At 45.8% G+C, this 27994-nt stretch overlaps 1 protein-coding gene and 1 pseudogene across 1 annotated transcript; one reads left to right on the plus strand and one right to left on the minus strand.

Moving 5' to 3' along the window:
- Positions 1 to 73: 73 nt before the first annotated feature.
- On the minus strand, positions 74 to 27923 carry LOC132766000 (zinc finger protein Xfin-like; annotated as a pseudogene).
- LOC132766150 (zinc finger and SCAN domain-containing protein 16-like) lies at positions 12670 to 20843 on the plus strand. The gene is made up of 3 exons (XM_067465473.1): positions 12670 to 13525; positions 16988 to 17066; positions 17190 to 20843. The coding sequence occupies exons 1-3, from the start codon at positions 13115 to 13117 to the stop codon at positions 17282 to 17284; spliced, it is 585 nt and encodes a 194-aa protein (XP_067321574.1). The 5' UTR covers positions 12670 to 13114; the 3' UTR covers positions 17285 to 20843.
- Positions 27924 to 27994: the final 71 nt, after the last annotated feature.

A 27994-nucleotide genomic window follows, 5' to 3' on the forward strand; every position in this document is an offset into this window, starting at 1 on the left:
GATTGTCCTTTGCTCTTGTTGTGAACCGCGTTGAGTCGCCTACGGGCTGAGAAACTGCGGTATACAAGCAAAGTAAATAAAATAAATAATAATATTACAATATAATGGTATAATACAATATAGTAATATTTAATACTGATATTGTACTATGCTAATAATATAATATATTGTATGTATATCTTGTAAGCCTGTCGGTCTTCAGTCCTGCCGGCACAGGGGTTTAACCCACTGCGCCACCGGGGGCTCAAATCCGGGGAGAGCGTGGATAAGCTCCCTCTATCAGCTCTAGCTCCACATTGCATGGACATAAGAGAAGCCTCCCACAAGGATAGTAAAACATCAAAACATCCGGGTGTCCCCTGGGCAACATCCTTGCAGACGGCCAATTCTCTCACACCAGAAGCGACTTGCAGTTTCTCAAGTTGCGCCTGATGCGACAAAAAAATATAATATAATATATTGTATATACATATAATGTTTATAATATTATAATGTAATACAATTTAATACTAATAGTAATATTATATTATAATTATATATTTTATATTACAGGTAATATTACTAATAATAATATTACAATATAATGGTATGATACAATATAGTAATATTTAATACTGATATTGTACTATGCTAATAATATAGAATATTGTATGTATATCTTGTAAGCCTGTCGGTCTTCAGTCCTGCCGGCACAGGGGTTTAACCCACGGAGCCACCAGGGGCGTGGATGAGCTCCCTCTATCAGCTCCAGCTCCACATTGAGAGAAGCCTCCCACAAGGATGGTAAAACATCAAAACATCCGGGCGTCACCTGGGCAACATCCTTGCAGACGGCCAATTTTCTCACACTAGAAGCGACTTGCAGTTTTTCAAGTTGCTCCTGACACGACAAAAAATAATAATCTTGTTAGCCGCTCTGAGTCCTCTTCGGGGTGAGTAGGGTGGCATATAAATAAATAAATAAATAAATAAATAAATAATGTCTTTCAAATGACAGGAAAGGAGATTCCACCTGAACATTAATTGTGATTGTTTGGCAGTGGACTCTCTGTGGTGGAGGCTCCTTCTTTGGAGGCTTTTAAACAGAGGCTAGATGGCCATCTGTTGGGGGTGTTTGAATGTGATTTTCCTGCTTCTTGGCAGAATGGGGTTGGACTGGATGGCCCATGAGGTCTCTTCCAGTTCTATGAGTCTACGAAAGAGTTCTCCCCTGTGTGAATTCTTTGATGTGTCAGAAATGTTGATTTTTCACTGAAGTTGCCTCCACACTCCAAGCGCTGAGATGGTTTATTTCCTGAGTGGGTTGCTTGGTGGCGAATCAGGCTTCCTTTGTAAGGATAACTCTTCCCACACTCCGCACACTTATAAGGTTTCTCCCCTGTGTGTATACTTTGATGTGACACCAGGGCCGACTTAGAGCTGAACCTGTTCCCACACTCCAAGCACTCGAAGGGTTTCTCCCCTGTGTGGGTTGCATTATGGCGAATGAGGTGTATCTTCTGCAGGAAGCTTTTCCCACACTCCAAGCATTGGAAAGGTTTCTCCCCGGTGTGAGTCCTTTGGTGACAATTGAGGCTTACTTTTTGACTGAAACACTTCCCACACGTCGCACATTTGAATGGTTTCTCCCCTGTGTGCGTTCTTTTATGTGACAAGAGGATGGATCTCTGCCGGAAGCTTTTCCCACAAAGCAAGCATTTAAATGGCTTCTCCCCGGTATGGATTCTTTCATGTGACGTGAGGATTGACTTCTGGTTGAAGCTTTTCCCACAATCCGCACATCGAAATGGTTTCTCCCCTGAGTCACTGAGGCTTCCCTCCACAATGAGTGTTTCCGCACTTTCCAAATACTGAAATGGTGTCTCACCTGTATGAGTTGCTTGATGGCAAGCGAGGCTTATTTTGTGCGTGAATCTTATCCCACACTCTAAGCAGTTAAATGATTTCTCTCCTGTGTGAGTTAAATGATGAGTTGTGAGGCTTATTTTATGCCTGAACCTCTTCCCGCACTCCGAGCATCCAAAGGGTTTCTCCCCTGTGTGAATTCTCTGATGTGACAAAAGTGCCGATTTTTCGCCGAAGCTGTTTCCGCACTCCAAGCACTGAAAGGGTTTCTCTCCCGTGTGAGTTCTGTAATGGCGCGTGAGGTGCGCCTTTTGAGAGAAGCCCTTCCCACACTCCGAGCACTGAAACGGTTTCTCCCCGGTGTGAGTCGCCTGATGAGAATCGAGGCGGGATTTGCGAATGAAACTTTTCCCGCACTCCGGGCACTGGAAGGGTTTCTCTCCTGTGTGCGTTCTGCAATGACGATCGAGGTGTGGCTTTTGCGAGAAGCTCTTCCCGCACACCACGCATTGAAAGGGCTTCTCTCCAGTGTGAATGGCAAGATGGCGACGAAGGTTTGTTTTCTGACCAAATGTTTTCCCACATTCCCAGCATTTAAATGGTTTCTCTCCTGTGTGCGTGGCCACGTGATGAGTGAATTGTTTCTTCCCGGTGAAGCTCTTTCCACATTCAAAGCATTTAAAGGGTTTCTCTCCTGAGTGCATCCCTTGGTGTGACCTCCACCTGAAGCTCTTGACGCACCCCAGGTAGTTAAAGGTTTTCTCTCTCATTTGGGAAACCAGAGTCTTCCTTAAACTGGGTGTCCTTCTCCACTCACCAACTTTGAAGGATTTCTCCTCTGGGTGAATTCGCCTGTGAACAATAAATCTTGCTTTGCATCTAAAGCTTTTCTCACACAGGGGAGAAAAATATTTACTTCTTTCTTTCCCTTCCTCTTTTATTTCTTCGACTGAGTTGTCACCCTCCTGAGAAGCAGGATACGTGTTCCTTCTCTTGCCATTGGAATCTGATATTCTTTCGTTCCTTGTCATCTGTTTCTGCTTCTTCCTTTGCAGGAATGCCCTGCTAGGTTCCCTGTTGTTCTCACTCTCCTGCTTATCCCAACCTGAAAAAGAAAAGCACAACTTCTCATAGCCCAACCGAGATATAGAGACATAAGTCAAAGACATAACACATCTAATCCCCTCTCAACAAAAGATTGCCCCAGGCTCCAACAAGCCACACCAAACAACTGCCAGGGCATCAAATGCTAATCAAGGTGGCCAGTTGAAACATTCACACCTAGCTCCAGCAGACAAGAGTTCTTTGTCCCACCCTGGTCATTACACAGATATATAAACCCATTTTCCTAGTTCCAACAGACCTCACTAACTCTGAGGATGCTTGCCATAGATGCAGGCGAAACTTCAGGATAGAATAATAATAATAATAATCTTTATTTGTACCCTGCTACCATCTCCCCAAGGGACTCGGTGCGGCTTACATGAGGCCAAGCCCAAAGAACATCAAACAAAACATGAATAAACAATCAATAAAATACAAATCATATAAATCACATAAAAAACAATCAATAGTGACATAAACAATTTTTAAAATGGCCGGGCCAAATGTAATACATTAAAATGGAAAATATGCTGACGTGAACAAGGTAAAATATAACTAGGATAGGATTTTTCGGAGAGAAACGAGGGAGAACAGTCCATCCTACGTCAGTATTAAAGTGCATTGTGAGGATATATTGCTGAGAGTTCTCCTTATTCTGGGAAGGCACACTGGAACAACCACGTTTTCAGGCTCCTCCTAAAGACTGCCAACGTTGGGGCATGTCTAATGTTGGCAGTTTTTAGGAGGAGCCAGAAAACGTGGTTGTTCCAGTGTGCCTTCCCAGAATAAGGAGAACTCTCAGCAATATGCCTCTAGAACATGGCCATATAGCCCGAAAAAACTTACAACAACCCACAACACAATTATTGAACTGACATTGATTGGCATTAAACTATGGGAGCTTCTCAAAAGAGAGATGTGACTCCAGAGTCTCTATAATGGCTCTTCTGAGATACCAGCTCCATCAAGTCTTTCATTTTCCCTGAAAGATGTTAGAGCACCGTTTCTCAAGCCAGAGGGGTTGCCAATGACCATCAGAAAACACAGTATTTTCTGCTCGTTATGGGGTTTCTGTGTGGGAAGCTCGGCCCAATTCTACTGTTGATAGGGTTCAGAATGCTCTTTGACTGTAGGTGAACTATAAATCTCAGAAACTACAACTCCCAAATGTCAAGGTCTATTTCCCCCAAACTCCACCATTGTTCACATTTTATATTTCGCGTATTCATGCCAAGTTTGGTCCAGATTCATCACTGTTTGAGTTCACAGTGCTCACTGGATGTAGGTGAACTACAACTCCAAAACACAAGGTCAGTGCCCACCAAACCCTTCCACTATTTTACATTTGTCATGGGAGTTCTGTGTGCCAAATTTGGTTCAATTCCATCATTGGTGGAGTTCAGAATGCTCTTTGATTGTAGGATAGGATAACAGAGATTAAAAACAGGACACACGTTTAAAATTCATAATTAAAACTGTATATTGTACAGTATAACCCCTAATCCTTCAATCCCAAGGACTTTGTACTAAATTTGACTCTGTTATTCTGACTAAAGCTTCTAGACTTTTGAGATATTTTGGCTTCTGAACTAGAGTTAGCCTGTGCGTGACAAATACAGGAAGGCTGAAGAAGAGCACGAAAAATTGCAAAATTGATTAGAAAGGAAGGGGAAAGGGGTCTTACCCAGACAGACCACCATCCTCAAATTCTCCTCCATCACTTCTCCATGGAGGGCTCTTTGGCCTGGAGCCAGCAGGACCCACTCCTCCTCCGTGAAATCCACAGCCACCTCTTCAAATGCCACCTGAATTAAAAAGACATTACCCATGGGTTGTGGTGTTGAAAGGTCTGTCGGAAGTTCTTCTAAGAATGGGGCCATCTTCAAAAGACATGAGCACCCAGCCAACCCTCTTCTCCCCCCAATAGGAATCCTGCCCCCTCACCTGGTTCGGCTTCATAGAAATTGTTTGAGGTCCATCCATGTGAAGAAGTGCTTTTGGCTGTGTCTTTGTTGCACCTCCTGTAAGGAAAACAGAAGGGATCAAGGAGTATTGTTTACCACACTCTCTATTTCTGATTTAATATTTCTGCAATGGGCAGAGAGCAAAAAGCATTCACACACACACACACACATAGTTTGTGGGACTGTGACCTGTCCCTCTGTTTTAAAAGTTTGAGGACCCTTACCCTAATATGTGGGAATGGAAAGGCCCTTCCTTTGAAACACAAGAAACCTAGAATGGAGAAGGTTGTTGTTGTTCGTTCGTTCAGTCGTCTCCGACTCTTCGTGACCTCATGGACCAGCCCATGGCAGAGCTCCCTGTCGGCCATCACCACCCCCAGCTCCTTCAAGGTCAGTCCAGTCACTTCAAGGATGCCATCCATCCATCTTGCCCTTGGTCGGCCCCTCTTCCTTTTTCCTTCTACTTTCCCCAGCATCATTGCCTTCTCTAGGCTTTGCTGTCTCCTCATGATGTGGCCAAAGGACTTCAGCTTTGTCTCTAGTCTTCTTCCCTCCAGTGAGCAGTCGGGCTTTATTTCCTGGAGGATGGACTGGTTGGATCTTCTCGCAGTCCAAGGCACTCTCAGAACTTTCCTCCAACACCACAGTTCAAAAGCATCTCTCTTCCTTCGCTTAGCCTTCCCTAAGGTCCAGCTCTACATCCGTAGGTTACTACATGAAAATGAACAAAATCTGGCTACCAGTATTAAAAAAACTCTAAAATTACAACAGCAAAACAGAGAGAAAACAATCAAGGATATCTAATCACCTCTCAACAAAAGATTGCCCCAGGCACTGCCAGGCCATCACATGCTAAGCAAGGTGGTCAGTTGAAACATTCACACATAGCTCCAACAAACAAGAGTCCTTTGTCCCACTCTGGTCATTCCACAGATATATAAACCCTTTTTCCGAGTTCCAACAGACCTCCTACCTCTGAGGATGCTTGCCATAGATGCAGGCGAAACGTCAGGAGAGAATGCCTCTAGAACATGGCCATATAGCCCGAAAAAACCTACAAAAACCCAGTAGTAGCCTTATTTGATGCTTTTTTTGTATTCACTTGGGAGGAATCCTTACCCACTGAGGTGGATGCTCTGTCGCCATCTTGGACGGCCCATTCCTTCTTCACCTCTACGGTCTCTTTCTCAAAGATGTTCTGTACCGAGGACAGGAAGGAAAAATAGTAAATTAGGAATAGGACAAAATCTGGTGGACTACTTTGAACAGTTTCCAAAATAGAAGAAAGCAGTGGGGAGTTTTCCAATACATTCGGGAGATTTTTATTTGTCTTGTCAGGACAACCAGTCAAATTATATTACATTTCTAACAGAACAAAGCAAACAAACAGACAAAATACAAAATTTGCAAGCTTGGTAGTTGGTTAAATGTCCTTTGACCAGTATCTGGCCACTTGGAGTGCCTCTGGTGTTGGCGCAAGAAGGTCCTCCATCGTGCATGTGGCAGGGCTCAGGGTGCATTGCAGCAGGTGGTCAGTGGTTTGCTCTTCTCCACACTCGCATGCTGTGGATTCCACTTTGTGGCCCCATTTCTGAAGGTTGGCTCTGCATCTCGTGGTGCCAGAGCGCAGTCTGTTCAGCGCCTTCCAAGTCGCCCAGTTTTCTGTGTGCCCAGGGGGGAGTCTCTCATTTGGTATCAGCCAGTGGTTGAGGTTCTGGGTTTGAGCCTGCCACTTTTATTATTATTATTATTAACTTTATTTGTACCCCGCTAGCATCTCTCGAAGGACACGGTGCGGCTTACAAAGGCCGAGGCCTCAAACACAACACAACAATACAACACCTAAAGCAAATTAAAAACAGTTAAAGCAATATAACGATATGCAAAACAAAACATCAAACCACTACAAAGACTGGGCCGAGCCAGAGCAATGGGTACAAGATTAAAAGTACTGAAGTGACAGGTGGTGTATGGGGACTATGGGTAAGTGCAGTGTGCAGTGTGCAAGAGTCTTAGTTCTAATGAAGTGCTTCTGGGACTTGTTATTGGAGATTACTATTCTGGAAAGGCGCATCGGAACAGCCAAGTCTTCAAGTTTTTTCTAAAGACTGCCAGTGTAGGGGCATGTCTAAGATCTTTTGGGTGTTCCAGAGTCGGGGGGCCACCACGGAGAAGGCCCTGTCTCACGTCCCCACCAAACGCGCCTGTAACGCAGGCGGAACCACAAGCAGGGACTCTCCGGATAAACGAAGCAAGCGTGTGGGTTCATAAAAGGAGATGCGGTCACGCAGGTAGGTAGGTCCCAAACCGTTTAGGGCTTTGTAGGTAAGCACCTGCACCTTGAATTGGGCTCGAAAAATAAATGGCAGCCAGTGAAGCTCCTTGAACAGGAGGGTTGACCTCTTGGACTCTTGCTTGCTGAGGTGCTCCAGCGAGCATCTCTGTAGATCTTAGAAAACTATTTCTAGATTTAAGTCTAGATTTAAGTCGTTGACGTGCTGGCTGATACCCAAACAGGGGATGAGCTGGAGATGTCTCTGCCTTGGTCCTTTCACTATTGGCTGCTACTTCCCGGCGGATGTCAGGTGGTGCAATACTGGCTAAGCAGTGGAATTTCTTCCTTCGGGAGATGTTAGCGGGATACAAAATTTTGTATTAATTAATTAATTAATTAATTAATTAATTTTTGAATAATACCACTCTGGATTGCCTTTGTGTTTGGAACAGAAACCAATGGAGCTGTTGCCACTCACCTGCGTCTCCCTCTCTTTCGCCTCTTGGTCCCGACTCAGGAGGAAGCCTTCCGCCAGGGCCACCGCCTGGGAAGAGGTCTCTGCCCCACACTCTCGGACCCAGCTCCCCATCTCTGGGGGCAGGATGCTCAGGAACTGCTCCAGGATCACCAGGTCCAGCATCTCCGCCTTGGAGTATCGCTCAGGCTTCAGCCACAGGCGGCAGAGAGAGTGGAGGCGGCTGCAGGCCTCTCGGGGTCCTGCAGCCTCATGATAGGAGAATTGTCTGAAACCTTGTTGTGCCCCCAAATCCCCCTCCTGTCCCCCCAGTTCCTTCTGCATGGCTCCTCCCAATGATTCCCCCCTGTGCTCAGCCTGGACAAGACCAGGCCCTTCTCCCAATTCTGGGCCCACTCCCTGCATGGGCATCTCAGCCTGGAACATGTTCCCACATGGACTGCTCTGCCCTGAATGATCTCCCTATCTGACCCTTTCACCCCACCATTGAACTCTCTCACTTCCTTGCTCTCTTCCTCCTCTCCTTGCCAAAAAAAGGACTGAGAAGGAGGCAGGCTGTTCCCCAGCTGTCACTCTTGGCCATAGCCCCACCCCTTCCTACTACACTTATGCTCCTTCCTAGAGCAGAGTGGGAAGCAGCCACAGGTACCTTGGAGAGGGCTGTATGGAAGAGTTTGGCGCCCCCTTTCCACTGGAGGACTCCAGCTGGAGTTCAATAGGTCCTTTGGAACACACAACCCCCCTGACACAACATTTGCACATGCAGTGTCACAAGCTAATTTAGATCTGGGTTGTTGTAGGTTTTTTTCGGGCTATATGGCCATGTTCTAGAGGCATTCTCTCCTGACGTTTCGCCTGCATCTATGGCAAGCATTCTCAGAGGTAGTGAGGTCATAGAATCATAGAATCAAAGAATTGGAAGAGACCTCCTGGGCCATCCAGTCCAACCCCATTCTGCCAAGAAGCAGGAATATTGCATTCAAATCACCCCTGACAGATGGTCATCCAGCCTCTGTTTCAAAGCTTCCAAAGAAGGAGCCTCCACCACACCCAGGGGCAGAGAATCATAGAATCATAGAATCATAGAATCAAAGAGTTGGAAGAGACCTCATGGGCCATCCAGTCCAACCCCATTCTGCCAAGAAGCAGGAAAATTGCATTCAAAGCACCCCTGGCAGACGGTCATCCAGCCTCTGTTTCAAAGCTTCCAAAGAAGGAGCCTCCACCACACTCCGGGGCAGAGAGTTCCACTGCTGAACGGCTCTCACAGTCAGGAAGTTCTTCCTCATGTTCAGATGGAATCTCCTCTCTTGTAGTTTGACATATGCGAGTTGTAGTTACTGGGATGTATAGTTCACCTACAATCAAAGAGCATTCTGAACTCCACCAATGATGGAATTCATAGAATCATAGAATCATAGAGTTGGAAGAGACCTCCTGGGCCATCCAGTCCAACCCCATTCTGACAAGAAGCAGGAATATTGCATTCAAATCACCCCTGACAGATGGCCATCCAGCCTCTGTTTAAAAGCTTCCAAAGAAGGAGCCTCCACCACACTCCGGGGCAGAGAGTTCCACTGCTGAACGGCTCTCACAGTCAGGAAGTTCTTCCTCATGTTCAGATGGAATCTCCTCTCTTGTAGTTTGAAACCATTGTTTCGCGTCCTAGTCTCCAAGGAAGCAGAAGACAAGCTTGCTCCCTCCTCCCTGTGACTTCCTCTCACATATTTATACATGGCTATCATGTGTCCTCTCAGCCTTCTCTTCTTCAGGCTAAACATGCCCAGCTCTTTAAGCCGCTCCTCATAGGGCTTGTTCTCCAGATCCTTGATCATTTTAGTCGCCCTCCTCTGGACACATTCCAGCTTGTCAATATCTCTCTTGAATTGTGGTGCCCAGAATTGGACACAATATTCCAGATGTGGTCTAACCAAAGCAGAATAGAGAGGTAGCATGACTTCCCTGGATCTAGACACTATGCTCCTCTTGATGCAGGCCAAAATCCCATTGGCTTTTTTTGCCGCCACATCACATTGTTGGCTCATGTTTAACTTGTTGTCCACGAGGACTCCAAGATCTTTTTCACACGTACTGCTCTCGAGCCAGGCGTCCCTCGTTTTGTTTTATTGTTCCTATTGTTTTTATATGGTTTATATTATAGTAAAGGTAAAGGTTGTCTCCTGATATTATGTCCAGTCGTGTCCGACTCTGGTGGTTGGTGCTCACTTCCATTTCTAAGCTGAAGAGCCGGCGTTGTCCATAGACACCTCCAAGGTCATGTGGCCAGCATGACTGCATGGAGCGCCATTGCCTTCCCGTCAGAGCGGTACCTATTGATCGACTCACATTTGCATGTTGTCAAACTGCTAGGTTGGCAGAAGCTGGGGCTGACAGTGGAAGCTCACGCTCAGGGGCAGCTCAACCATTACGCAAAGTAAGCATTTGCAGTATAGTTGATTTTACCCAGGGGTGCTCTTGAGGCGCTTTTGGGGGAAAATAGACCTTCATAGAATCATAGAATCAAAGAGTTGGAAGAGACCTCATGGGCCATCCAGTCCAACCCCATTCTGCCAAGAAGCAGGAATATTGCATTCAAATCACCCCTGACAGATGGCCATCCAGCCTCTGTTTCAAAGCTTCCAAAGAAGGAGCCTCCACCACACTCCAGGGCAGAGAGTTCCACTGCTGAACGGCTCTCACAGTCAGGAAGTTCTTCCTCATGTCCAGATGGAATCTCCTCTCTTGTAGTTTGACATATGCGAGTTGTAGTTACTGGGATGTATAGTTCACCTACAATCAAAGAGCATTCTGAACTCCACCAATGATGAAATTCATAGAATCATAGAATCAAAGAGTTGGAAGAGACCTCATGGGCCATCCAGTCCAACCCCATTCTGACAAGAAGCAGGAATATTGCATTCAAATCACCCCTGACAGATGGCCATCCAGCCTCTGTTTAAAAGCTTCCAAAGGAGGAGCCTCCACCACACCCCGGGGCAGAGAGTTCCACTGCTGAACGGCTCTCACAGTCAGGAAGTTCTTCCTTATGTTCAGATGGAATCTCCTCTCTTGTAGTTTGAAACCATTGTTTCGCATCCTATTCTACAGGGAAGCAGAAGACAAGCTTGCTCCCTCCTCCCTGTGGCTTCCTCTCACATATTTATACATGGCTATCATATCTCCTCTCAGCCTTCTCTTCTTCAGGCTAAACATGCCCAGTTCCCTAAGCCGCTCCTCGTAGGGCTTGTTCTCCAGACCCTTGATCATTTTAGTCGCCCTCCTCTGGACACATTCCAGCTTGTCAATATCTCTCTTGAATTGTGGTGCCCAGAATTGGACACAATATTCCAGATGTGGTCTAACCAAAGCAGAATAGAGCATGGGGAGCATGACTTCCCTGGATCTAGACACTATGCTCCTCTTGATGCAGGCCAAAATCCCATTGGCTTTTTTTGCCGCCACATCACATTGTTGGCTCATGTTTAACTTGTTGTCCACGAGGACTCCAAGATCTTTTTCACACGTACTGCTCTCGAGCCAGGCGTCCCTCGTTTTGTTTTATTGTTCCTATTGTTTTTATATGGTTTATATTATAGTAAAGGTAAAGGTTGTCTCCTGATATTATGTCCAGTCGTGTCCGACTCTGGGGGTTGGTGCTCACCTCCATTTCTAAGCTGAAGAGCTGGCGTTGTCCATAGACACCTCCAAGATCATGTGGCCAGCATGACTGCATGGAGCGCCATTGCCTTCCCGTCAGAGCGGTACCTATTGATCGACTCACATTTGCATGTTGTCAAACTGCTAGGTTGGCAGAAGCTGGGGCTGACAGTGGAAGCTCACGCTCAGGGGCAGCTCAACCATTACGCAAAGTAAGCATTTGCAGTATAGTTGATTTTACCCAGGGGTGCTCTTGAGGCGCTTTTGGGGGAAAATAGACCTTCATAGAATCATAGAATCAAAGAGTTGGAAGAGACCTCATGGGCCATCCAGTCCAACCCCATTCTGCCAAGAAGCAGGAATATTGCATTCAAATCACCCCTGACAGATGGCCATCCAGCCTCTGTTTCAAAGCTTCCAAAGAAGGAGCCTCCACCACACTCCGGGGCAGAGAGTTCCACTGCTGAACGGCTCTCACAGTCAGGAAGTTCTTCCTCATGTTCAGATGGAATCTCCTCTCTTGTAGTTTGACATATGCGAGTTGTAGTTACTGGGATGTATAGTTCACCTACAATCAAAGAGCATTCTGAACTCCACCAATGATGGAATTCATAGAATCATAGAATCAAAGAGTTGGAAGAGACCTCATGGGCCATCCAGTCCAACCCCATTCTGACAAGAAGCAGGAATATTGCATTCAAATCACCCCTGACAGATGGCCATCCAGCCTCTGTTTCAAAGCTTCCAAAGGAGGAGCCTCCACCACACCCCGGGGCAGAGAGTTCCACTGCTGAACGGCTCTCACAGTCAGGAAGTTCTTCCTCATGTTCAGATGGAATCTCCTCTCTTGTAGTTTGAAACCATTGTTTCGCGTCCTAGTCTCCAGGGAAGCAGAAGACAAGCTTGCTCCCTCCTCCCTGTGGCTTCCTCTCACATATTTATACATGGCTATCATGTCTCTTCTCAGCCTTCTCTTCTTCAGGCTAAACATGCCCAGCTCTTTAAGCCGCTCCTCATAGGGCTTGTTCTCCAGACCCTTGATCATTTTAGTCGCCCTCCTCTGGACACATTCCAGCTTGTCAATATCTCTCTTGAATTGTGGTGCCCAGAATTGGACACAATATTCCAGGTGTGGTCTAACCTAAGCGGAATAGAGCATGGGGAGCATGACTTCCCTAGATCTAGACACTATGCTCCTAGTGGCAACTCTCTCTCCATGTCTTGCTCCCCTTTCCAGCTCGAGTCCTCCAGTGGAAAGGTGGCGCCAAGCTCTTCAGTGCAGTCCATCTGATGTTTCTGTGGCTGCTTTCAACTCCGCTCTAGGAAGGAGCATCATCATAGCAGGAAGGGGCGGGACCAAAGCCAAGAGCAACAGATGGGGGATACCTGAGACAGGCAGGTATCACCTTCTCGGATGGAGGGACATCTCTGTATACATTGCCTCTGTTGATGCCTCCTTGGTGTAGCCCTGCTGAATGATTGGAAACTGCTTCAGCCCTCCATGGAAGGCCAAAGGAGAAAATGACAGGGAATGATAAAGGACAGGACAGTGGACATCTCTCTTTGGGAGAAGGTGGAAGGCCAAGATTGTAGGTTTTGACTGTGAGAGCCATTCAGCAGTGGAACTCTCTGCCCCGGAGTGTGGTGGAGGCTCCTTCTTTGGAAGCTTTGAAACAGAGGCTGGATGGCCATCTGTCAGGGGTGATTTGAATGCAATATTCCTGCTTCTTGGCAGAATGGGGTTGGACTGGATGACCCATGAGGTCTCTTCCAACTCTTTGATTCTATGATTCTATGGTTCCCCTGCTTGCAGAGAGCACTGATTCGGGAGAAGGGCCTGGCCTTGTTCCAGTTCAGCGTACAGAGGAATTCTTTGGAGGAGCCATGCAGAAGGAACCGGGGAACGAGGAGTGGGATTCAGGCGCACAACAAAGCTTCAGGCAGTTCACCTACAAGGAGGCTGATGGGCCCCGAGAGGTGTGCAGCCGCCTCTACTCTCTCTGCCGCCTGTGGCTGAAGCCCCAGCGACACTCCAAGGCGGAGATGCTGGACCTGGTCATCCTGGAGCAGTTCCTGGCCGTCCTTCCTGCGGAGATGGAGCGCTGGGTGAGGGAATGTGGGGCAGAGACCAGCTCCCAGGCCGTGGCCTTGGCTGAAGGATTCCTCCTGAGTCGGGCCCAAGAGGAGAAGGACAAGGAGACACAGGTATTTATTTATTTATCGTGTCATCAGCAACCATACCATTGTATTACAGTTCTAGCAGAACAAAGCAAACACACAGATTAAAAAGAAAAAGAAAAAAACCCACAGATTTTGCAAATTTGGTAGTTGGTTAAATGTCCTTTGACCAGTATGTGGCCACTTGGAGTGCCTCTGGTGTTGCCGCAAGAAGGTCCTCCATTGTGCATGTGGCAGGGCTCAGGGTGCATTGCGGCAGGTGGTCAGTGGTTTGCTCTTCTCCACACTCGCATGCCGAGGATTCCACCCTGTAGCCCCATTTCTTAAGACTGGCTCTGCACCTCCTGGTGCCAGAGCGCAGTCTGTTCAGTGCCTTCCAAGTCGCCCAGTCTTCTGTGTGCCCATGGGGGAGTCTCTCATCTGGTATCACCCACGGACTGAGGTTCTGGGTGTGAGCCTGCCACTTTTGGACTCTCGCTTGCTGGGGTGTTCCAGCGAGTGTCTCTGTAGATCTAAGAAAACATGACATGAGAGAACATGAGAGAAGCCTCCTCGCAGGATTGCAAGACATCCGGGCGTCCCCTGGGCAACGTCTTCGTAGACCGCTGAGTCTCTCGCCACAGAAGCGACCAGCATGCAAGCAAGTAAGCAAAACAACCAACGGTCCTTTTCAGGACCAACCATGACAATAATCTCAATCAACATCGAATGCATGTCAGCTGCCAAAGAACAACTGCTCTATGAACTGTGCCGAGATAAGAAATGTGATGTGCTGTGTGTCCAAGAAACACACAGGGATGGTAGAGACACAGGTGAGAAAGAGCAGATCATCCCTACGCTTCCAAAGAGCAAGGAACGCTTGTCATGAAGGAAGCCAAACTCCAGAACCCTCCCTCTTTCCCTTGTTTTCTGACCATTTCTACCTGAAACCCCAGGTGAGGCAAATTCATCTTAGTAATTCCAAGGAGCCAAAAATGACTGTTTTGAAGCACAATATCCACATGTTATGGACATTGTTCAACTCACCCAGGAAAATAGGTGATTGTTGTTATATTCTTCTGACAATTCCAGTCAGTTTAAGATCTTCTGGGGAGGCCCTGCTCTCGGCCCCACCTTTATCAGGTTTAGCAGCTTGGGTGTGACCCTGGACTCATCGCTGAGCCTGGAACTCCAGGTTTCGGCGGTGACCAGGGGAGCATTTGCACAGTTAAAGCTTGTGCACCAGCTGCGCCTGTACCTTGGGAAGTCTGACTTGGCCACGGTAGTCCACGCTCTGGTTACATCCCGTTTAGACTACGGCAACGCTCTCTACGTGGGGTTGTCTTTGAAGATGGCTCGGAAGCTCCAACTAGTCCAACGCTCGGCAGCCATGATACTAACAGGAGCGGAGCGCAGGGAGCATACAACTCCTCTGCTGCACCAGCTTCACTGGCTGCCGATTTGCTACCGGGCTCAATTCAAAGTGCTGGCGTTGGCCTATAAAGCCCTAAATGGTTCTGGCCCAAGCTACTAGGCTTGGGCAATCCATGATTCTAAATGGTTCTAACAAAACTAAAGTTCTGGTGGTGAAAATTTCAGAACTCTAACAAAACTCTCAAAATTTCATAATAAATGGCAGTTCCTAATTGGTTCTGTCATTAAAATCACCAATAATGAAATAATAATTAAATTTTGAAAGGTTTGTTAGAGTTCTGAAATTTTCACCACCAGAACTTTAGTTTTGTAAGTACTTTAGAACCATTTAGAACCATGGATTGCCCAAGCCTACAAGCTACCTATCCGAACATATCTCTGCCTATGAACCCACCAGGACTCTAAGATCTTCTGGGGAGGCCCTGCTCTCGATCCCGCCTGCATCACAAGCATGGCTGGCGGGGACGAGGGACAGGGCCTTCTCTGTGGTGGCCCCTCGGCTGTGGAACGCCCTTCCCATGGACATTAGATCAGCCCCTTCGTTAATGGTGTTTCGAAGAAAACTAAAAACCTGGCTGTTTGAACAGGCGTTCGGATAAACAGCGCAATGAATATGATGAATATAGGAAAATGGAATTACAGATGACGAATTTGGATCACGATTCTAGTTGCGAGACGTTGATGTGTTGTTTATTGATGTGTCATTGCTTTGTATATTATGCTGTTGTTGGTTTTTAAATATTGTATGTTGTTAGGTTTGACTTTTTGCTCTTGTTGTGAACCGCGTTGAGTCGCCTGCGGGGTGAGAAACTGCGGTATACAAGCAAAGTAAATAAATAAATAAAATAATAATAAATTATCACAAGTGAGGCTGGTGGAGACGACGGACAGGGCGATATTGACAAGCTGGAATGTGTCCAGAGGAGGGCAACTAAAATGATCAGGGGTCTGGAGAACAAGCCCTATGAGGAGCGCCTTAATGAGCTGGGCATGTTTAGCCTGAAGAAGAGAAGGCTGAGAGGAGATATGATAGCCATGTATCAATATGTGAGAGGAAGCCACAGGGAGGAGGGAGCAAGCTTGTTTTCTGCTTCCTTGGAGACTAGGATGCGGAACAATGGCTTCAAACGACAAGAAAGGAGATTCCATCTGAACATTAGGAAGAACTTCCTGACTGTGAGAACCGTTCAGCAGTGGAACTCTCTGCCCCGGAGTGTGGTGGAGGCTCCTTCTTTGGAGGCTTTTAAACAGAGGCTGGATGGCCATCTGTCAGGGGTGCTTTGAATGCAATATTCCTGCTTCTTGGCAAGGGCTTGGACTGGATGGCCCATAAGGTCTCTTCCAACTCTATGATTCTATTCCAAGTCAACCAGTTTTCTGTGTGCCCAGGAGGGAGTCTCTCATTTGGTATCAGGCATTGATTGAGGTTCCAGGTTTTAGCCTGCCACTTTTGGACTCTCGCTTGCTGAGGTGTTTCAGCGAGTGTCTCTGTAGATCTTAGAAAACTATTTTTAGGTGAATTTGTTGTTTTGAGGCACTGTGTATGTGCCATTGAGTCCTTGAGTCCTCCTGCTGAAGTAGAGAAAGGCAGGGTATAAATATAGCAAATAAAAATAAATAAATAAATAAATAAATAACGGAGGTTTTCCTGTGTGGAAGGGCCCTCTGACCAGCCCAAATTACAATCCCAGGATCAATAGGAGTCTAGTGTCTAGATCCAGGGAGGTCATGCTCCCCATGCTCTATTCTGCTTTGGTTAGACCACACCTGGAATATTGTGGCCATTTCTGGGCACCACAGTTCTGGGCAACTAAAATGATCAGGGGTCTGGAGAACAAGCCCTATGAGGAGCGGCTTAAAGAGCTGGGCATGTTTAGCCTGAAGAAGAGAAGTAGAAAAAGGCAGGGTATAAATATGGCAAATAAATAAAAAATAAATAAATAAATAACGGAGGTTTTCCGGTATTGGAAAACTCCCCACTGCTTTCCTCCTTTTTCTGGATACCATGCATAGTAGTCCGCCAGACTTTGTCCTTTTCTTAATTTACTTTTTTTTTCTTTCCTGTCCTCGATACAGAACATCTTTGAGAAAGAGACGGTCGAGGTAAAGAACGAATGGGCTGTGCAAGATGGTAACAGAGCATCCATCTCAGTGGGTAAGGATCCCTCCTGAGTCTGCTGAAAATAGTTGAATTTTTTATTTATTGTATCAGAAGCAAATTGAGAATAGTTACAGAAAAATTACAATCTTGGCATGATGCTAAATGTCCTTTGTCCAGAAGCTGGCCACTTGGGGTGCCTCTGGTGTCACTGTGAGAGGATCCACCATTATGCATGTGGCAGGGTTCACACTGCATTGCAACAACAGCCATAGGATCTCCGTCTTTGCTGGATTCACCCTCAACCTGCTGGCACGCTGCCATCCAGTAACGGCCTCGAGGCACTGATGGAAATAATTGGGTACAGAGTCCGGTCTGCCCTCCATCCTCAGCACCAGCTGAGTGTCATCAGCGTACTGGTAACACTCAAGCCCAAAACCTCGAACCAGTTGAGCAAGTGGTCGCATATAGATGTTAAACAACCGAAGGGAGAGAATGCCCCCCTGAGGAACCCCACAAGATAGAGGGGACCTCTCAGAGACCAAGCCTCCCCTCTCCACTCGCTGTCCACGGTTGTGAAGAAAGAAGGACAGCCAATTTAAAGATGTCCCCCTGACTCCATCAACAGCAAGGCGATGGGTCAAAAGATTGTGGTCGACTGTGTCAAATGCTACTGTGAGATCAAATAACACAAGCAGCGCCGATCCGCCCTGGTCAAGCTGGCATCGAAGGTGATCCATGATGGAGACCAGCACAGTCTCTGTCCCATGTCCTGCACAGAAGCCGGACTGGAAGGGATCTAGTCCGGCTGTGTCGTCTAAGAATTGCTGCAACTGCTCTGCTGCTGCCCTCTCAATCACCTACAATCAAAGAGCATTCTGAACCCTACCAATGATAGAATTGGGCCAAACTTCCCACACAGAACTCCCATGACCACAGAAAATACTGTGTATTTGGCGACCCTGACACCGCTTCACAACTCCCCCAGGGGCCCCAACTCTCAGGTTGAGAAACACTTTAGACTTTAGCAAATATTTAATTTTATTAATTTTATTAAAATGTTATTTAAAAGGCCTTTCTCCTGTGTAAGTTGCCTGATGACTAATAAGGTTGCTCTTGTGACTGAAGCTCTTTTCACACTGCAAACATTTAAATGGCTTCTCTCCTGTGTGAGTTGCCTGATGACTAATAAGGCTGCTATTGCGACTGAAGTTCTTTCCACACTGCAAACATTTAAATGGCTTTTCTACTGTGTGTTGCTTGATGACTAATAAGGCTGCTCTTGCGACTGAAGCTCTTTTCACACAGCAAACATTTAAATGGCTTCTCTCCTGTGTGAGTTGCCTGATGACGAATAAGCTTGCTCTTTTGACTGAAGCTCTTTTCACACCGCAAGCATTTAAATGGCTTCTCTCCTGTGTGAGTTGCCTGATGACGAATAAGCTTGCTCTTTTGACTGAAGTTCTTTTCACACTGCAAGCATTTAAATGGCTTTTGTACTGTGTGAGTTGCTTGATGACTAATAAGGTGGCTCTTTTGACTGAAGTTCTTTCTACACAGCAAACATTTAAATGGCTTCTCTCCTGTGTGAGTTGCCTGATGACTCATAAGGTGGCTCTTTTGACTGAAGCTCTTTCCACACTGCAAACATTTAAATGGCTTCTCTCCTGTGTGAATTGCCTGATGACGAATAAGCTTGCTCTTGTGACTGAAGCTCTTTTCACACTGCAAGCATTTAAATGGCTTCTGTGTGAGTTGCCTGATGACTAATAAGGTTGCATTTGTGACTGAAGTTCTTTCCACACTGCAAACATTTAAATGGCTTCTCTCCTGTGTGAATTGCTTGATGACTAATAAGGTGGCTCTTGCGACTGAAGCTCTTTTCACACCGCAAGCATTTAAATGGCTTCTCTCCTGTGTGAGTTGCCTGATGATGGATAGGGCTGCTCTTTTGACTGAAGTTCTTTCCACACTGCAAACATTTAAATGGCTTCTCTCCTGTGTGAATTGCTTGATGACTAATAAGGTGGCTCTTGCGACTGAAGCTCTTTTCACACCGCAAGCATTTAAATGGCTTCTCTCCTGTGTGAGTTGCCTGATGTCTAATAAGGCTGCACTTGTGACTGAAGCTCTTTCCACACTGCAAACATTTAAATGGCTTTTCTCCTTTGTGAGTTGCCTGATGACTAATAAGGCTGCATTTGTGACTGAAGTTCTTTCCACACTGCAAACATTTAAATGGCTTCTCTCCTGTGTAAGTTGCCCGATGACGAATAAGGTTGCTCTTTTGACTGAAGCTCTTTTCACACTGCAAGCACTTAAATGGCTTCTCTCCTGTATGAGTTGCCTGATGATGGATAAGGCTGCTCTTGTGACTGAAGCTCTTTTCACACTGCAAGCATTTAAATGGCTTCTCTACTGAGTGAATTGCTTGATGACTAATAAGGTGGCTCTTGCGACTGAAGCTCTTTTCACACCGCAAGCATTTAAATGGCTTCTCTACTGAGTGAATTGCTTGATGACTAATAAGGTTGCTCTTGCGACTGAAGCTCTTTTCACACCGCAAGCATTTAAATGGCTTCTCTCCTGTGTGAGTTGCCTGATGATGGATAAGGCTGCTCTTTTGACTGAAGTTCTTTCTGCACTGCAAACATTTAAATGGCTTCTCTCCTGTGTGAGTTGCCCGATGACTAATAAGGTTGCATTTGTGACTGAAGTTCTTTCCACACTGCAAACATTTAAATGGTTTCTCTCCTGTGTGAGTTGCCCGATGACGAATAAGGTTGCTCTTTTGACTGAAGCTCTTTTCACACTGCAAGCACTTAAATGGCTTCTCTCCTGTATGAGTTGCCTGATGATGGATAAGGCTGCTCTTGTGACTGAAGCTCTTTTCACACTGCAAGCATTTAAATGGCTTCTCTACTGAGTGAATTGCTTGATGACTAATAAGGTGGCTCTTGCGACTGAAGCTCTTTTCACACCGCAAGCATTTAAATGGCTTCTCTACTGAGTGAATTGCTTGATGACTAATAAGGTTGCTCTTGCGACTGAAGCTCTTTTCACACCGCAAGCATTTAAATGGCTTCTCTCCTGTGTGAGTTGCCTGATGATGGATAAGGCTGCTCTTTTGACTGAAGTTCTTTCTGCACTGCAAACATTTAAATGGCTTCTCTCCTGTGTGAGTTGCCCGATGACTAATAAGGTTGCATTTGTGACTGAAGTTCTTTCCACACTGCAAACATTTAAATGGCTTCTCTCCTGTGTGAGTTGCCCGATGACGAATAAGGTTGCTCTTTTGACTGAAGCTCTTTTCACACTGCAAGCACTTAAATGGCTTCTCTCCTGTATGAGTTGCCTGATGATGGATAAGGCTGCTCTTGTGACTGAAGCTCTTTTCACACTGCAAGCATTTAAATGGCTTCTCTACTGAGTGAATTGCTTGATGACTAATAAGGTGGCTCTTGCGACTGAAGCTCTTTTCACACCGCAAGCATTTAAATGGCTTCTCTACTGAGTGAATTGATTGATTACTAATAAGGATGTGCTTGTGACTGAAGTTTTTTTCACAGTGCAAGCATATAAAGAGCTTCTCTCCTGTGTGAGTTGCCTGGTTACTAATAAAGTTTCTTTTGTGACTGAAGCTCTTTTCACACTTTAAGCATTTAAATGGATTCTCTCCTGAGTGGGTTTCTTGAGAAAAGGTGGGTGCTTCCTTCCTATTGAGATTCCTTCCATCTTCCAAAGATTTAAATTGTGTCTTCTCTATTTACATAGTTCGAGAACAAGGGAAGTGTGACCATGTGTTGAAAATAAAAAGTTGTATTAAAGTTAAAATGTATACAAATTGCAACATGTATTTAGTCAAGACAGTCCTTTCCCAACACCCTTTCCAACACTGGCTGTTAAGTAAAAAAAAAATCTGTTTTGTTTTTGCTCTAAATATTATACCAGGATATAAGTCTCGAATTAAATCATAACTCTACCAGGACTAGGGAAAATAGAACTGTTTTCTTTAGCCCTAGTTTCTCTTGAATCCCCTGTACTCCTGGCACAAGAAAGGTAAAAACCCTTGATCTTCTTCATACGACAAAGATACGTGACCTTAATTTCATGGCATCAGGCAACAGAACAAACATCCACATTCAGATAAAAAGTCAGAATAAAGTTGCCATTTTAAAAAGCACCAAATGAAGATGCATACAACTGGAGTTTGACATTCTCTCTGTTTTGACACTCCCTAGATTACTGATTAAATTATATTTCTCCTAATTTAACCCCTGAGGAGAGGCAGATAAGAATTATTATTATTATCATTATTATTATTATTATGTGCTACCACCGCTCCACTGGCTGCCAATTTGTTTCCAGACACAATTCAAATTTCTGGTTATGATCTATAAAGTCCTTAATGGCTCAGGTCCAGGCTATTTGACTCATGTACCTGCTTGTACAAACCTACCTGGGCCTTACAATCCTCAAGAGAAGCCCTTGTCTCACTCCCACACCATCACAAGCATTGCTGGTGGATGGAAAATAAATATCGGCCTAAATTTCATACAATATGGCAACTCCAGCAAAGTGCCAGTTCTTTTTTTAAGCTGCCACCCATGTGGGATATGGAATGCGCTTATTTTCTATGGCTTCAAAGGAAGATATCTAAAACACTGGATGAGTTTTAGAACTTGTAAATGTATTTGGTTAACTACAAGCATAATGGAGCTTTACCCAGAGATGACACGATCCCTGAATAGTCCATGTTTTTTGAGCACCCCTACTGATTTTCTCTATTTGGGAATTAGTGAGGCACGTGGTAATACCTATTTAATATAGCTAGCTTCACAAGTGTGGACTGGTATATATTGTATTTGTTTTGGTACAGCCGCACCAGGAGTTCCAGCTTATCTTGCTATTTGTTCGTTGCTGCATGTATTTTGAAGTTCTGTGCCTTTACAGTTAGATGGCTCTCCTTACTTTGCACTTATTGGGTCAATTGCTTGTCATTATCCTTGGGTTTCCTGCCCCCCCCCCCCTTTTGGGCTTTGGTAGGGAAGTGAGCCATTTTGTTAGTTTAGTTTCAGCCAGGTTAACCAATGTAGAGGATGTGTGCAACTTCCCCTCTACAAAGGCTTCAACCTTTAAGAATTCCAGGGTCACAGAAACTCTAACAGAATCTCCAGGGAAAGAGTTTCCAGGAAGACAGCCTTAAGGTCTAAAGAACTCCAGCTGGAGAACATCCATTGCCTTGCTGGTAGGTCCTCTCAGCGCTCGAGAAGCAGTTCGGCCTGGCAGCGGAGCCCAGACCAGTGAGGGTTGGATTTTAGTTAGCCTTGGGAGAAGTTAAAAAGGGGTTTTTCCTTTCAAGAAAAGTGATTGAAGATAGGGCCTGTCCCCTGTGGGCAAGATCGAAAGAACTCATTCTTTATCAAGAAAGCCTTGAAGTACCTGTTTGATTCATTAATAAAAGACTTTGTTGTATTTTTCAAGCCATATGAAGATTCTTTTGTAGTGGAAACCTCTGAGAACTTCTTCTTAGGCCCCTGGCTTCCCGCTGGGCAAAAGTTACACATCCTATATTTAAAGCCAACCAAATACAGGCCCAGCGGTGACAGAACGGTATTACTTTTTGTGTATGGAGAAATCAATATATACATAAATACATAATGTCAGGAGAAACGTCAGGAGAAAATGCCTCTAGAACAGTGGTTCTCAACCTGTGGGTCCCCAGGTGTTTTGGCCTACAGCTCCCAGAAATCCCAGCCAGTTTACCAGCTGTTAGGATTTCTGGGAGTTGAAGGCTAAAACATCTGGGGACCCACAGGTTGAGAACCACTGCTCTAGAACATGGCCATATAGCCCGGAGAAACCTACAACAACCCAATAATAATAATAATAATAATAATAATAATAATAATTTGCTGCCATCGCTCCTCTGATTGCCAATTTGTTTGTAGAACCAATTCAAATTGGTGGTTCTGACCTATACATATTTAAATGGCTCAGGTTCAGGCTATTCTACTGATTCTATCTCCTTGTATAAGAGATCTGAAACACTGGATAATATTTAGAACTTGTAAACGGATTTGGTTAACTACAAGCATAATGGCGCTTTACCCAGAGATAACACCATCTCTAAATTCTCCTCCAAGACTTGCTGGTATAAGGCTTTTTGGCTTGGATCCAAGAGGGCCCACTCCTCCTCTGACAAATCCACAGACACGTCTTCAAAAGTCACCTGAAGACAAAAATAATGTTATCTGCAAGCAGAAAATGCCATCCAAGTGGGGGGGGGGGGGGCACAGGCTATTTGTGATTTTCGTCTTTGAATAAGTTAATCAATTGAAAACATGTAGAAGATTCATTGAGAGTCAGGGCAATATTCAAGGGACAAGGAGACTTGGCTTCCCCTCCCCTCCAGGGATCCTGCTGCCTACCTGATCCGGTCCCGCAGAATCTCCTCTTAGGAAAGAATCAGGAAAGGTTGTGCTACTCTCACTTGGCCGTGTTTCACCTCCTGTGAAAGAGAGGAAAGACGTCAGGGAGGGCAAGATCAGTCCGTTTCCCAGGCTGCTCCACAGTTCCTTCCCTCTGAAGCCCGTCACTCTCCCTTTGCCCCTCCTTGAATTTTGGTCCCAGGTCTTTAATGGGGACTGTTTTGTTTTATGGGGGTCTTGTGACCTATCCCCAGAAAACGTAGAGCAGTGGTTCTGAACCTTCCCAATGCCACGACCCCTGAATACACTTCCTCATGCTTTGGTGACCCCCCAACCATAAAATGAGATTTGTTGCTACTTCATAACTGCCATTTTGCTGCTGTTATGAATCGTAATGTAAATATCTGATATGCAGGATGTATTTTCATTCACTGGACCAAATTTGGCACAAATACCCAATATACCCAAATTTGGATACTGGTGGGATTGGGGGAAGGTATTAATTTTGCCTGTGGGAGTTTTAGTTGCTGGGATTTATAGTTCACCTACAATCAAAGAGCATTCTGAACTCCACCAATGACGGAATTGAGTCAAACTTAGCACATAGAACTCCCATGACCATCAGAAAATACTGGAAGGGTTTGGTCGACATTAACCTTGAGTTTTGGAGTTGTAGTTCACCTACGTCCCGAGAGCACTGTGAATTCAAACAATGATGGATCTGGACCAAACTTGGCACGAATTCTCAATATGCCCAAAAGTGAACACTGATTGTGTTCAAAAGTTATTTGAATGCAATATTCCTGCTTCTTGGCAGAATGGGGTTGGACTGGATGGCCCATGAGGTCTCTTCCAACTCTTTGATTCTATGATGGAGTTTGGGGAAAACAGACCTTGGCATTTGGGAGTTGTAGTTTCTGGGATTTATAGTTCACCTACAATCAAAGAGAATTCTGAACCCTACCAACGACTGAATTGGGCCAAACTTCCCACACAGAGCCCCCGGTGGCGCAGTGGGTTAAAGCACTGAGCTGCTGAGCTTGTTGATCGAAAGGTCGCAGGTTCGATTCCAGGGAGCGGCATGAGCTTCCGCTGTCAGCCCTGGCTTCTGCCAACCTAGCAGTTCGAAAACCTGCAAATGTGAGTAGATCAATAGGTACCACTCCGGTGGGAAGGTAACGGCGCTCCATGCAGTCATGCCGGCCACATGACCTTGGAGGTGTCTACGGACAACGCTGGCTCTTCGGCTTAGAAATGGAGATGAGCACCACACCCCAGAGTCAGACATGACTGGACTTAATGCCAGGGGACTACCTTTACCTTTACCTCCCAAACAGAACCTCCATGTCCAACAGAAAATACTGTGTTTTCAGGATGGTCTTTGATGACCCCTCTGACACCCCCTCGCGACCCCTCCAGGGGTCCCGACCCCCAGGTTGAGAAGCACTGACGTAGAGGGTTGACTGCATTCGTTTCTGTATTTGTGCCAATGTAGCCAAGAGAACATTCACCGCCATAAGTATCCAGATAGAAGCAAAAGAAAGTAGTAGTTTTGAAAGTGGCGCAAATACGTATTGTGGAGAAATGTCTCCTGTCAACAGCGTTCTCAAGTTCCCTGGCTTCCCAATGTTTTTTTTTAATTCTCGCAGCTCAGACATTTCTTGCCTACTCAAGAGGAGGTGAGCATGCACGAAGGGCCCTATGAGGAGTGGCTTGAAGAGCTGGGTATGTTTACCTGCAGAAGAGAAGGCTGAGAGGAGACATGCATATATATTTGAAGGGAAGTCATAGGAAGGAGGGAGCAAGCTTGTTTTCTGCTGCCCTGGAGACTAGGACACGAAGGGAAAGGAGATTCCACCTAAAAATTTGGAAGAACTTCCTAACTGTGAGAGCTGTTCAGCAGTGGAACTCTCTGCTCCAGAGTTTGGAGGAGGCTCCTTCTTTGGAGGCTTTTAAACAGAGGCTGGATGGCATTCTGTCAGGGATGCTCTGAATGGGATTTTCCTGCTTCTTGGCAGAATGGGGTTGGACTGGATGGCCCATGAGGACTCTTCCAACTCAATGATTCTATTATTTTATCACCACTCCCCATCCCTTACTTACCAACTGTGGTATGTTCTCCATTTCCAGTCTGGGCGACGCACATGGTGTCTGAAGGAGACTCCTCCACCTGGTTGGTCTCATTCACAAAAGAGTCCTGCACCTGAACAAGCAGCACAGATCACAAAGACAGATTAGAAAAGGAGGGAGGGCTCTCGTTCTGCAACCTGTTCCAGACCGCTTGGATTGTGGTTGGGACCCAAGACTGGTTTCCTTCATTCTGTAGAAGAATCCGTCTCTCCTCCATTTTGGTGTGCGAATTCTGCCTTCGTTTGGGCATTGCACTCTGCTTCAGGACTAGGTCTGAAGTGGAAGGGCTACTGCCATGATAAAGAAAGTATTTTGTACTTTGGGTCAACCCTAGAGGGGATCTCAGGTTGAGTAACCTAAGTCTGTATATCTGTGCTTTCAGGTCCCTGTTGAGTTATCTCTACCTGTGAATGACATATAGTTTCTTAGGGAAAGAATATTCAGAAGTGGTTCAGCCAGTTGCTTCCTCTGAAATACACACCACTGGAATTCTCAATACGTTCCTTTTAAACTTCAAAGTTTACCATCCTATGACTTCAGATCATTATACCTGGTTATTCCATCCTGGGGAATGGAGATGACCGGGGGGGGGGGGGGGGGTGCAAAGGAGGCAATCGTGGCACTCCGAGTCTCATTTCCAGGGTGAACACACCTGGATCACCCTTTCCTAATGTCTTCCTTTCCGAAAGGTTCTCTGAACTCGTTCCAACTTATTTCGATTATTCTTAAAGTTAGCTACCTGGCAGTGAATATGATAACCCCGGCCTGAGGAGTTCAGAAGAGTTTTACACTATGCTTCAAAGCACTTATTCTTGGTTCTTTGAAACTACAAGATTACTAACCGGTGCTTCTTACAGGGAGCGGTCAACCCTCCTGTTTAAGGAGCTCCACTGGCTGCCGTTCATTTTCCGGTCCCAATTCAAGGTGCAGGTTTTTACCTACAAAGCCCTGAATGGTTTGGGACCAGCCTATCTGCGTGACCGCATTTCTGTGTACGAACCCACACGTTCTCTTCGATCATCTGGAGGGGCCCTGCTCACGCTCCCACCTTCTTCGCAGGTGCAATTGGTGGGGACGAGGGAAAGGGCCTTCTCGGTGGTGGCCCCTCGACTCTGGAATTCACTCAGACATGCCCCAACGTTGGCAGTCTTTAGGAGGAGCCTGAAAACGTGGTTGTTCCAGTGTGCCTTCCCAGAATAAGGAAAACTCTTAGCAATATGTCCTCACATGCACTTTAATATTGACTTAGGGTTGTCTGCGTGCCCTCATCTCTCTCTGAAAACCCTATTTTAATTTGCCTTACCTTATTCATGCCCAGGACTTTTTAATTTTAAATTTGAATTATTACATTTGGCCCGGCCATAGGTTTTTAAATGCTGTATTGAAGGAGGCTTCAAGAGTCTCTGAGTGAAAGAAAGTAAGGGGCTTTGAATGAAATTAACAGCAAAAGAGAGACATACCCTTTCTCTGTAGAAAAAGAGCAATACGGAAGAAAATGTTTTTAAGATGTGACATATAGAGGTACTTTTCTGACACAGGATGTGTTGTGGTTAACTTCAAAGGTTGTTTTTTGAAGTGCAGAGGTTGCATGTACAAGAAGGTACTTTCCATCAAAAGGTCGGGTCTCTAACAATATGTTGTGATATGTTATTGTTATTGCTTATTGTGTATTTTCTGTTTTGAGTTTATTTTAACTGTTTTGTATTGATTATTGTTATTGATTTTGTTTATTGATGTGCTGTGGGCTTGGCCTCATGTAAGCTGCACCGAGTCCCTTGGGGAGATGGTAGCGGGGTACAAATAAAGTTATTATTATTATTATTATTATTATTATTATTATTATTATTATTATTAATCTCTCTCTCACACACACACACACACCTGGGGCTTCTCCTGCTTCCTCTCCTCTTCCTGACTCAGGAGGAATCCTTCAGCCAAGGCCACGGCCTGGGAGCTGGTCTCTGCCCCACATTCCCTCACCCAGCACTCCATCTCGGCAGGAAGGACGGTCAGGAACTGCTCCAGGATTAATAAGTCTAGCATCTCTGCCTTTGAGTGTCGCTGGGGCTTCAGCCACAGGCGGCAGAGAGAGTGGAGGCGGCTGCAGACCTCTCGGGGCCCCAAGGCCTCCTGGTAGGTGAACTGCCTGAAGCTCCGGCACTGAAGGTCTGAGTGGAGTAGACTGCTCTCCTGGTCTTTCCTCCAAGGGTCCTCCCATAGTGTTCTATTGTTCTCTGCCTCACCAGCAGAAGAAAATACTTCCAACTGGGTGACAACTGGCTCTTGGCCTTCCATCTTGGTTCTGCGCTTCTAGGCTGTCTTCTGCGCTTCTAGGCTGTGTCTAGGCATACTCCGAAAGGTATGTCCACGTCTTCCCTCAGATGACATTCAAAGTTGGAGGGCTGAGAGAACTGATGGGGCCTG

Source organism: Anolis sagrei, chromosome 2 (genome assembly GCF_037176765.1).
Source record: "Anolis sagrei isolate rAnoSag1 chromosome 2, rAnoSag1.mat, whole genome shotgun sequence".
Classification (NCBI taxonomy): Eukaryota; Metazoa; Chordata; class Lepidosauria; order Squamata; family Dactyloidae; genus Anolis; species Anolis sagrei.